Here is a 12,961-nt window from a genome sequence, read left to right as displayed (position 1 = left end):
CCATTACAATTAAATCAGAATCCATAGTGGTAGGACCAAAGCATCAATATTTTTTAGCTTCTTAATTTTTTTTTTTTTTTAGATGATTCTAATATGAAGTCAAGGTTTAGGACCAGTGACATGCATTCTCACACAAAACCTGCATATACGGTTCTGATAGATACAAAAGTAGTATCAGTAATAGATATGAATTACGGTAAAGGATGAAGATTCCAAGTACATAAAAACAGATTTGTGCATTATATCAGAAATCCTGGGTCATAGAAGAGAAGCTACAGATGGCTTCATAGCTGCAATGGGATTTGATCATGCAGACTGACATATCCCAGAATAATTCCACTAACCCAATAAGCATGTTACAAAGGAAGCAATGGTCAGATATGAAATCTAGACACAGAAACCTCTGTTAGCTACAAAAAATACATAACCAAGAGGCAAGATTTATGGTTGCAGATGTCAGGTTTTACCATTTTTCCAACCCACACGCCAAAAAGATAGCACGAGTGTTGATATTAGGCTGTTCTGCTAAGGAGCCTCAACAGGGCCCTCTTGATGTCCCTGTTCCTCAGGCTGTAGATGAAGGGGTTCAGCATGGGGGTGACCGCAGTGTACATCACTGAGGACACTGCATACTTCCTGGGAGAAGATGAGACAGCTGAACTGAGATACACTGCAAAACCTGTTCCATAAAATAAGCAAACGACTGACAGGTGAGAGGCACAGGTGGAAAAGGCTTTATACTTCCCACCTGAAGATGAGACTCTCAGAATGGAGGAAACAATTCGACTGTAAGAGAAAAGGATCCCTGAGAATGGAACACCACCAAAAATGACACCAATACAATACACTAATATGATATTGATGGAGGTGTCAGAACATGCAAGGCTAAAGAGTTGAGTAGGGTCACAGAAGAAATGAGGGATTTCCACATCTGTGCAGAAGGTAAGTTGTGACACCATTGAAATGTGCACCTGGAAGTCAAAAAGGCTGATGAAAAACGACACCAAAACTAGCAAGCCACAGTGGCGAGGGTTCATGATGACTGTGTAGTGCAGAGGGTGACAGATGGCCACAAACCGGTCATATGCCATCACAGTGAGGAGCAGATCGTCCAGACATCCAAAGAGGTAAAAAAAGGTCATTTGTATCAGGCAGCCCCCATAGGTGATGGATTTGCTCTGAGTCTTGATGTTCACTAGCATCTTTGGGACTGTGGTAGAAATTAAACCAATGTCAGCCAAGGACAGGTTGGAGAGGAAGAAGTACATGGGGGTGTGGAGATGGGAGTCAGAGGTGACAGCCAGGATGATGAGTAGGTTTCCAGTCACAGTGATCAGGTACATGGACAGGAACAGCCCAAAGAGGAGGGGCTGCAGTTCTGGATCCTCAGAGAGGCCCAAGAGGAGGAATTCTGAGACATCTGTTAGATTCTGTGGCTCCATGTACTTATGACAGCTTTTGGAAAAACAATATTGTGAAAAAGGAAACAGGTAAACAGCCACCCGGTATTGTATCTGTATTTTGAATTCAAGAAACTCAGAAGTAAAGCTCACAAATTCATTTGTTCACATTTAAGGATCTAAGACCCCAGTACTTTTCAGCAATATTACTCAGTTACAGCAAACCCAACCACTGTATTTCTCAAAACTTTTCCCTCATTGTTTTCTGTGCTATTCACTTTTTTCTGTACCCAACCACTTTAGAGATGCTATGCTAAAGAATGTTAAAATGGCAAGGACATTTTTTGATAACGAGTTCATAGAAAGAGCAAACTATCACCTCCCCGCCCCCATGAGAGAAACACATACAATAAGAAATACCCTACTTTTAGGAAAAATTCATTTCAATTAAGGAACACTAAGAAGCACTTGCAGTTCCAGGGTGTGCAAACCATTAACACACTTGGCTTCTAAGCAGAAAGGTTGGATTCCACCCAGAGACACCTCAGAAATAAGGTCATTGAAACCCAGTGGAGCATAGTTCTATTCTGACACACATAGTGTGACCATGAGTCAGATTCTACTCAATGGAAACTGGATGTTCTTTTTAAGAAGCAGTCAAATGTACTTTATTTTATACAAGTACAATGTATAAATTCTCTTGATGTGGAGTATTTATAAAACAACATATGGGATAGGAAGAGATTAAAAAAAAAAAAAAAAAAAGAATCACCACTGAGTTAATTGCAACATGGTGACTGCATGTGTTAAAGGATAGAACCCCTCCATAGAGTTTTCATAGCCTTAATCTTTACAAAAGCGGATCACCAGGTCTTTCTTTCATGGCACTGAAGAGTGCATACCAGCCACCAATCTGGAGGAAAATAGTCGAGTTCAAACCATTTGCTTCACCCAAGGACCTCATTAGCTAGATTATAAATTACATTAAAATGTTCATCATCAGAGAGCGTGTTTATACGTCAATTATCTTCACAGGTTTTCATCATTCTTTGGTTTTCTGGCATCCATCTTATATGGACATACATGGCCATTCAAATATGTGGGTCAATTTTAAAAAAAGTTTTAAAGTATATGTCCTCTCCCTTGGCTTATTGGACATCAAACTTTGATAACTCAGTGTTTGATAAACGTTGAAATCATACAACATTGCCAATTCCAAAGATGGCATTAGTGTAAAATGCACCAACGATTAAACAATGATTTACTTTTCAGATACACTCTGTGCCTATTTTTCACTGTGTAGACATTGGTATTTGCATCAATGCTACGCCATCTCAGGGAAATGTCTGGTGTTCCGTTGACATTTTCCTTTATTTATTTTCATTCTCTATTGTCTTCATAAAGTGCTGAAATACGTTTCTTGTCCTAAATGTTTAGAAAGCATTGTTTCCCCATCAGGTCAACACCCTTATTTGTAAATTCAGGAAAATAGGGCCAGGGACATTCGAAAGCCAGGTTTGAAACTCAGCTATCTTAGGCCAACTTAAGAGCTTTCCAAGACAATCCTTCCTTAGAGGGAGATTTGAATTTTCCTCTTTTAGCTCCCCGATGGCAACTTATTTCTTCATTTCTATTGGTAGGTCTAACATGATTTCATTTGGCTTATTTCTCTTAATTCACAGTTCAGCTCACTGAATTTTGGGATGAAGAATCAATGGTTCAGTCTCCATTAGCTCATCTGAAAAGAAACACAATCATTCAGCTCTGGTTGAGGAGACAGACTCCTGGAATAGGGGTCAGAAGGGCAAGGTCGAAATCCCAAATCAGTCACACAATGAATTTGAAGTGCTTGTGAATATTTCATCCTCTCTTACTTGGAAATAGGGGGGAATAATACCCATCACTAGGATGTATACGGCAGCTAACAAAGGTTTGGCACTTAATAAATACTTGGACTATGTTTTTTAGTCAGAATTTGAATCAATATGAGAGTAGTGTGTTTATTGTTGAAATATAATCATGGCTTTATTTGATTATATGGGAAAGATAGAAGCCTAACAAGTCCAAAAAAAGTCAAGCATAGAATGTGTTGAAATCATAAAATGTGCCTAAGTTCACACAGTAAGACTTACTTTCTCCATCTCTTTCTCTGTTTTTCCTTTTTAGTTTTCAGTTTTATGAAAACCACCACAATTTTTTGAAAATAATTGATGTTTTATACTCTACTAACTAAATAGTTCCCATAGAAAGCTCATGATATAGATATATTCATGCCCCATTTTGTCTTGCCTCTAGTCCTATGGGACATCCTTGGAAGGATGAAACTACAGGCAGGAAAGCACTCAGCGCAGAAGCAGTACAGCTTATGATCTGATCCTGTGAACTAAGGAACAAAGGAACCAAGGGTCTATTCCATATTTAATAAAGATTTGTTGTTTCATTGTGATTGTAGCCTACTCTGTGCTAAGTACAGGTTATTCTCTTAGGGTTCAGGAATTCATGAGACTCAATGATTGACTTCCAAGTATTCAATATCTACTTGGATAAGGATGGAAGTAAAAGGATCTTACAGGGATCCAGAGAAAATAAACCTGTGAGATCACAGAATACATTAGTTGAATGGTATGAAGTTTTATGTAATTAATAATAATGGTAATATGTAAAACTAATGTGCCCTGACTATACGCACCCATCACATATTTAATCACATATATTTTTTTTTACTGTTCAGTCCTTACAACAATGCAGATCTCCGGTCTATTAGCTGTGGATCAACTCAAATGGCAATGTGGAGGCTGAAAGATCCTAAGAATTTACTCCCTGGCATACAGATCATAAGTAGCACAGACAGGAATTACAATTAAATTGTAAGTCACTGAGCCCTATACATTAACTATCTTCACTCTGTTTCCTCATATTTCAAAAAAAGTTTGAAGAAAAAGTCCAAGGGACCTAACCAAAGATACATCTAAGTTATGCTTTTAAACTCATTCCGGCTTCCTGACCAGGAATGGAACTCAAGATCCTGTCTTTATGTCTCCAAGATTGAGATAGGCTGAATTACAGTGATGAAAGGAAGTGGACACCTGAGTTAAATTCCAGAAGGGGCAAGAGAGAGACCTGCCCTAATTATCATCTGCCAATCTTGATATGTTCTTTTCCTCTATTCACAATTATCCTTCTAAGAGTGGAGACACCAAAAGGCATTCACTGCTCTATACTGTGGTCTAGCAGAACCCCCACAAAGGAGCACAGTGAGCAGGGGGTCTCTGTGTGGAGAGACCAAAGAAGTGGAATGGCACGGTGGATGGCGGGGAGAATATGGCCAGGTGCCCTGTGTCTGGTGTCACACTGCCCAGGTTCAAGCCTGGCTTCAACCTTTTCTGGCTCATGATCTGGAACAAGTTACCAAAAAAGACTGCTCATTTTCTCTTCTATGAAATGACATAACATGTGTTGCTCTTTTCTGGGTGTGGTTGTGTAGAAAAAAGAAACAAATTACATAGAAAACTTAGTTCAGATCCCGGCACTGGGCAGCCTTCAATAAATTTTCACAATACTATGGTTACTGCCATCATTTTCATCATTATCGTTATCATCATCATCTGCTAGATCTTGTTGAACTGTTTAGAAGACAGGTGAAGGGACAAATTTCTCATTCTGGTGGGGATGTACCTATGAGAGCAAAAACCAAATTAAAAATCTAAATGAGTCTTCTTAGACCTCTACCAGAACCAGGAACAGAAAGTTCACATGCCTCTAAGCTGAAACTTAGCATTTCAGGGCCTCCCATCTTGCCATCCCAAGTGTACAGCTTGTTCTGATGAGGAGGAAACAATGCTCCCAAGCCCCTCTGTGTCCACTGTCTCTCAAGACACTCACTGGATTGTGCTGGGTCTCTGCCGCAGTAAAACCAAGGAGTATGACTCCACCGACACCCCCCTGCCTGGTGGGCAATAACGGTTGAGGGAGGGTTGAGGCTCCTTCCTCAGGACTGGCAGGAAGAGAGATTCAGGCACAGGCCTTCTGATTCAAACAACCACTGTAAAGGAGAGACGCAGTTATGGAGTTCACTGGACTGCGAAGAGCAAACTGAAGACCCTGAGGTCACAGGCAGGATTTTACAGTTGTATTGCTTTGGTAGCTCAATGCCCAGAGCTCACAATTAGCCAAATTGGTTCATGTTATTCCAATCTCTGAAGACTTGTTAGTATGTATGAAATAGGAAGAGAAAAAATTGAATTCCCGTGCTATCTGGGCCTTGTCATTCTAAGGAAGAAGCCTCCTTGTATTCCTCACCTTTAACTTCCCAGGTGTGCAGATCTTAAAATAAAAATCACTCTTTTTTTCTTTCAATTTTTCAATCTAAACAATTAATGTGTGGTTGAATATCCTCAAACCCATTGAATGAACCATGTATTCTAGGGAGGATTAAGTATTCTATGAAAGTCCTGGTGGCAAGTCTTAAAGCACTCAGTTACTAATTGAAAGTTTGGCAATTGGAGACTTTTTGCTCCCATAGAGTCTACAGCCTAGAAAACTCTACGGGGCAGTTATACTCTGTCACATGGGGTTCTAAGAGTCAAAATCAACTCAACAGCACCTAGCAACAACAGCAGATCTTCTATGCCCAGAATTTGATACTATTTTCATTTTCTGAATTAATATTTGTGTCAGGAAGCAGAATGTCCTATCTTCTTTCTGTAGCCCTTGCATGTGGTTTGGAGTTTTATGCGCTGGCAATTTATATTTTTTGCTAATTTGAATGACAGCAACAGTTCTAAATTTTCTGTACAGTTAATGTCTGTTGGTACTTTAGAAAACTATTTATTTTGTCATACCTCTTTGGTAACTTGATCCTTCACCCAAATACCTCTGTGGGCCTCAGGGAAGACTGCATTCACAGTGTTGGCAAGGGCCGCAGTCACCTCAAGATTTGACTGGAAGAAGATTTGATTCCAAGGTCACTCAGGTGTCAGTGGGCAGGATTTGTTCCTCAGGGGCTATTGGCCAGAGACCTCGCCTAACTTCTGACCACATGGGCCTCTCCATCAGGCAGCTGACAATATGAAAGGTGGTTTTCATCACAGTAGGCTGGCCAGAGAGCAGGAGACGGCTGGCAAGATGAAGAGTCAGATTCTTTTTTACACCCCACTGTTGGAAGTGATAGTCCAATAGTTTTCGAAATTCTCTTTGATGGAAACAATTGAGTCCAGCACACACTCAATGGGATGGTTATCAACGAGAACATGAATGCATTGGGAGAATCTTAGAAGCTACACACTACACAAGCTTCTCTCTCTATAAGGACAGCAGCTCTAAGCACCACCAAACTCTAGACAAGTCCCTCTGGTTTCCAGCATAGTCTCAATCCATGGTACCACTATGTTCTCAGCACACATTCCCTGGAGAAACACAGACACGTAGTAGAATTCCTACAGACTCCACCACACTGCTCCTGGTCTTGCAGTCAGAAGCCACTCCAGTTTCTCTAACACCAGCGGAGTCCTTCCATCAATATTAGGCCAGTCACAGCCATTCCATGCACAAATTCAAAAACTATCCCCAGCAGCTTCTGATTTCTGCTTCACTAGAAAGGGCTCGCTTCAATCCAGAATGCAATTTCCTTAGATTTCTTTATTTTAGAACCCTTGATACCTGTAATAGTACGTGCTTTATGCTTATATAGGTTTGTTTTCTGTTTTTGTTTTTTTTTTCCCCTAGAAGATAATGTGGAATGATGATATAGTGGACCTTTTACATCCTATCCATGTGGCCACCTGGGTAAGGCTTCTCTGTTCTGAATAACTAAGAGAATAACTTGTCATTAACTGACATGAGGAAATTTGGAACATATTCCAAGTGAAATTGAATACGGACAAAAGGATGCTATTTACCTATGTTAGGATAAATGGCCGAGAATAATTTTGGGGAAACCTAATGGCAGGTTCGTAAAGGTGAATTTGAGAGGTACATGATAAGGACTGTCCTTGGACGGTGGCTAATATTTAACATTAAGCACAGTGGAAAGTGGCGATCAATTTCCAAGGTCACTGACAAAGCTAACATAGAGGACGCCTGTATGAAAACCAGTGAGTTTTGTTCTTGTGGTAAAATCAGAGATTGGCTTTGTGCTTTTCCCTCTTCTCTCTCCGGATGAGTATCCTTACAGGAAAAAGAAACATACCACATTTCCTTTTAGATGTCCAAATGAGGAAAGTCTACTCGCAAAGTTTCATCCTTGTGTTATTTATACAACTTATCAAACATTTCACTTACGACTCTTTTTTAAAAATAATTTTTATTGTGCTTTAAGTGAAAGTTTACAAATCAAGTCAGTCTGTCACATATAAGCTTATATACACCTTACTCCATACTCCCACTTACTCTCCCCCTAATGAGTCAGCCTGCTCCCTCCTTCCAGTCTCTCCTTTCATGACAATTTTGCCAGTTCCTAACCCTCTGTACCCTCCTATCTCCCCTCCAGACAGGAGATGCCAACACAGTCTCAAGTGTCCATCTGATACAAGTAGCTCACTCTTCATCAGCATCTCTCTCCTACCCATTGTCCAGTCCCTTCCATGTCTGATGAGTTATCTTCGGGAATGGTTCCTGTCCTGGGCCGACAGAAGGTTTGGGGACCATGACCGCCGGGATTCTTCTAGTCTCAGTCAGACCATTAAGTCTGTCTTTTTACGAGAATTTGGGGTCTGCATCCCACTGCTCTCCTGCTCCCTCAGGGGTTCTCTGTTGTGCTCCCTGTCAGGGCAGTCATCAGTTGTGGCCGGGCACCATCTAGTTCTTCTGGTCTCAGGATGATGTAAGTCTCTGGTGCATGTGACCCTTTCTGTCTCTTGGGCTCATAGTTATCTTGTGACTTTGGTGTTCTTCATTCTCCTTTGATCCAGGTGGGTTAAGACCAATTGATGCATCTTAGATGGCCGCTTGTTAGCATTTAAGACCCCAGAGACCACACTTCAAAGTGAAATGCAGAATGTTTTCTCAATGGAATTTATTTTGCCAATTGACTTAAGCCCCCCTTAAGCCATGGTCCCCAAACCCCCACCCTTGCTCTGCTGACTTTCAGAGCATTCAGTTTATCCCGGAAACTTCTTTGCTTTTGGTCCAGTCCAGTTGAACTGACCTTCCCTGTATTGCGTATTGTCCTACTCTTCACCTAAAGTAGTTCTTCTCTACTAACTAATCAGTAAATAACCCTCTCCCACCCTCCCTCCCTTCCCCACTCGTAACCACAAAAGTATGTGTTCTTCTCAGTTTATACTATTTCTCAAGGTCTCATAATGGTGGCCTTATACAATATTTGTCCTTTGCTTCTGACTAATTTCACTCAGCATAATGCCTTCCAGGTTCCTCCATGTTATGAAATGTTTCACAGATTCCTCACTGTTCTTTAGCGATGCGAAGTATTCCATTGTGTGAATATACCATAATTTATTTAACCATTCATCCGTTGATGGACACCTTGGTTGCTTCCAGCTTTTTGCTATTGTAAACAGAGCTGCAATAAACATGGGTGTGCATATATCTGTTTGTGTGAAGGCTCTTATTTCTCTAGGGTATATTCCGAGGAGTGGGATTTCCGGGTTGTATGGTAGTTCGAAAACGCCAGATAGATTTCCAAAGTGGTTGTACCATTTTACCTTCCCGCCAGCAGTGCATAAGAGTTCCAATCTCTACACAGCCTTTCCAGCATTTATTATTTTGTGTTTTTTGGATTAATGCCAGCCTTGTTGGAGTGAGATGGAATCTCATCGTAGTTTTAATTTGCATTTCCCTAATGGCTAATGATCAAGAGCACTTTCTCATGTATCTGTTAGCTGCCTGAATATCTTCTCTAGTGAAGTGCGTGTTCATACCTTTTGCCCACTTTTTGATTGGGTTGTTTGTCTTTTTGTGGTTGAGTTTTAACAGAATCATATAGATTTTAGAGATCAGATGCTGGTCGGAGTTGTCATAGCTGAAAATTTTTTCCCAATCTGTAGGTGGTCTTTTTACTCTTTTGGTGAAGTCTTTAGATGAGCATAGATGTTTGATTTTTAGGAGCTCCCAGTTATCTGGTTTCTCTTCATCATTTTTGGTAATGTTTTTTATTCTGTTTATGCCTTGTATTAGGGCTCCTAACATTGTCCCTATTTTTTCTTCCATGATCTTTATTGTATTAGTCTTTATGTTTAGATCTTTGACCCACTTGGAGTTAGTTTTTGTGCATGGCGTGAGGTATGGGTCCTGTTTCATTTTTTTGCAAATGGATATCCAGTTATGCCAGCACCATTTATTAAAAAGAGTATCTTTTCCCCAACTAACTTACATTGGGCCTTTGTCAAATATTAGCTGCTCATATGTGGATGGATTTTTATCAGGGTTCTCAATTCTGTTCCATTGGTCTATGTGCCTGTTGTACCAGTACCAGGCTGTTTTGACTACTGTGGCTGTATAATATGTTCTAAAGTCAGGTAGAGTGAGGCGTCCCACTTTCTTCTTTTTCAGTAATGCTTTACTTATCTGGGGCTTCTTTCCCTTCCATATAAAGTTGGTGATTTGTTTCTCCATCACATTAAAAAATGTCGTTGGAATTTGAATCGGAAGTGCATGGTATGTATAGATGGCTTTTGATAGAATAGACATTTTTACTATGTTAAGTCTTCCTATCCATGAGCAAGGTATGTTTTTCCACTTAAGTAGGTCCTTTTTAGTTCATTGCAGTAGTACTTTGTAGTTTTCTTTGTATATGTCTTTTACATCTTCGGTAAGATTTATTCCTAAGTATTTTATCTTCTTGGGGGCTACTGTGAATGGTATTGATTTGGTGATTTCCTCTTCAATGTTCTTTTTGTTGATGTAGAGAAATCCAAGTGATTTTTGTATGTTTATCTTATAACCTGAGACTCTGCCAAACTCTTCAATTAGTTTCAGTAGTTTTCTGGAGGATTCCTTAGGGTTTTCTGTGTATAAGATCATGTCATCTCCAAATAGAGATAATTTTACTTCCTCCTTGCCAATCCGGATGCCCTTTATTTCTTTGTCTAGCCTAATTGCTCTGGCTAGGACCTCTAGCACAATGCTGAATAAGCATGGTGGTAAAGGGCATCCTTGCCTGGTTCCTGTTCTCAAGGGAAATGCTTTCAGACTCTCTCCATTTAGGGCGATGTTGACTGTTGGCTTTGTTTAGATGCCCTTTATTATGTTGAGGATTTTTCCTTCAATTCCTATTTTGCTGAGAGTTTTTGTCATCAACAGGTTTTGGACTTTGTCAAATGCCCTTTCTGCATCAGTTGATAAGATCATGTGGTTTTTGTCTTTTGTTTTATTTATATCGTGGATTACATTAATGGTTTTTCTAATATTAAATCAGCCTTGCATACCTAGTATAAATCCCACTTGGTCATGGTGGAATATTTTTTTGATACGTTGTTGAATTCTATTGGCTAGAATTTTGTTGAGGATTTTTGCATCTATGTTCATGAGGAATACAGGTCTGTAATTTTCTTTTTTTGTGATGTCTTTACCTAGTTTTGGTATTAGGGATATGGTGGCTTCATAGAATGAGTTAGGTAGTATTCCATCATTTTCTATGCTTTGAAATACCTTTAGTAGTAGTGGTGTTAACTCTTCTCTGAAAGTTTGGTAGAACTCTGCAGTGAAGCCGTCCGGGCCAGGGCTTTATTTTGTTGGGAGTTTTTTGATTACCTTTTCAATCTCTTTTTTTGTTATGGGTCTATTTAGTTGTTCTACTTCTGATTGTGTTAGTTTAGGTAGGTAGTGTTTTTCTTGGAATTCATCCATTTCTTCTAGGTTTTCAAATTTGTTAGAGTACAATTTTTTGTAATAATCTGATATAATTCTTTTAATTTCAGTTGGGTCTGTTGCGATGTGGCCCATCTCGTTTCTTTTGGGTTATTTGTTTCCTTTCCTGTATGTCTTTGGTCAGTCTGGCCAATGGTTTCTCCATTTTGTTAATTTTTTCAAAGAACCAGCTTTTGGCTTTGTTAATTCTTTCAACTGTTTTTCTGTTCTCTAATTCATTTAGTTCAGCTCTAAGTTTTATTATATGTTTTCTTCTGGTGCCTGATGGATTCTTTTGTTGCTCACTTTCTATTTGTTCAAGTTGTAGGGACAGTTCTCTGATTTTGGCTCTTTCTTCTTTTTGTATGTGTGCATTTATCAATATAAATTGGCCTCTGAGCACTGCTTTTGCTGTGTCCCAGAGGTATTGATAGGAAGTGTTTTCATTCTCTTTGAATTCTATGGATTTCTTTATTCCCTCTTTAATGTCTTCTATAACCCAGTCTTTTTTCAGCAGGGTATTGTTCAGTTTCCAAGTCTTTGATTTTTTTTTTTTTGCCTAATTTTTCTGTTATTGATGTCCACTTTTATGGCCTTGTGGTCTGAGAAGATGCTTTGTAATATTTCAATGTTTTGGATTCTGCAAAGGTTTGTTTTATGACCTAATATGTGGTCTATTCTAGAGAATGTTCCATGTGCACTAGAAAAAAAGTATACTTTGCAGCTGTTGGGTGGAGTGTTCTGTATAAGTCCATGAGGTCAAGTTGGTTGATTGTAGCAATTAGATGTTCCGTGTCTCCATTGAGCTTCTTACTGGAAGTCTTCTCCTTCTCCGAAAGTGGTTTTTGAAGTCTCCTAGTATAATTGTGGAGGTGTCTATCTCACTTTTCAGTTCTGTTAAAGTTTGATTTATGTATCTTGCAGCCCTGTCATTGGGTGCATAAATGTTTAATGTGGTTATATCTTCCTGGTCAATTGTCCCTTTAATCATTATGTAGTGTCCTTCTTTACCCTTTGTGGTGGGTTTAAATTTAAAGTCTATTTTGTCAGAAATTAATATTGCTACTCCTGCTCCTTTTTGCTTGTTGTTTGCTTGATATATTTTTTTCCCTCCTTTGAGTTTTAATTTGTTTGTGTCTCTAAGTGTAAGGTGTGTCTCTTGTAGGCAGCATATAGACAGATCGTGTTTCTTCATCCAGTCTGAGACTCCCTGTCTCTTTATTGGTGCATTTTAAAATAGTCCAATTACATTCAGCATAATTATAGATAAGTATGGAAACTCTATGGGGCAGTTCTACTCTATCCTATAGGATTGTTATGAGTTGGAATTGACTCGAGGGCACTGGGTTTTTATGTGTTTACTGCTGTCATTCTGATGCCTTATTGTGTGTGTTGTTGACAGTTTAATTTTCCACCTACTTTTTTTGTGCTGAGACTTTTTCTTTGTAAGTTGTGTGTTCCTCATTTTCATAGTAGTTGAATTTATGTTTGTTAAGTCTTTATGTTTTTCTTGGTTTTTATTTTGAGTTATGGAGTTGTTATACCTCTTTTTGGTTACCTTAATATTTACCCCTGTTTTTCTAAGTAAAAACCTAACTTGTATTGTCCTATATCGCCTTGTTTCCCTCTCCATATGGCGGTTCTATGCCTCCTGTATTTAGTCCCTCTTTTTGATTATTGTGATCTTTTACATATTGACTTCAATGATTCCCTGTTTTGAGCACTTTTTTCTTTTTAAAATTAATCTTAATTTCTTT

General features: G+C 39.1%; 1 protein-coding gene across 1 annotated transcript; it reads right to left on the bottom strand.

Moving 5' to 3' along the window:
* Positions 1-512: 512 nt before the first annotated feature.
* On the bottom strand, positions 513-1,442 carry LOC126072100 (olfactory receptor 7E24-like). Its single transcript, XM_049876764.1, has one exon. The coding sequence runs from the start codon at positions 1,440-1,442 to the stop codon at positions 513-515; it is 930 nt and encodes a 309-aa protein (XP_049732721.1).
* Positions 1,443-12,961: the final 11,519 nt, after the last annotated feature.

Source organism: Elephas maximus, chromosome 3, assembly GCF_024166365.1.
Source record: "Elephas maximus indicus isolate mEleMax1 chromosome 3, mEleMax1 primary haplotype, whole genome shotgun sequence".
Lineage (NCBI taxonomy): Eukaryota > Metazoa > Chordata > Mammalia > Proboscidea > Elephantidae > Elephas > Elephas maximus.
The sequence above is the reverse complement of the archived record's forward strand: the minus strand, read 5'-3'. Positions and strand labels throughout refer to the sequence as shown.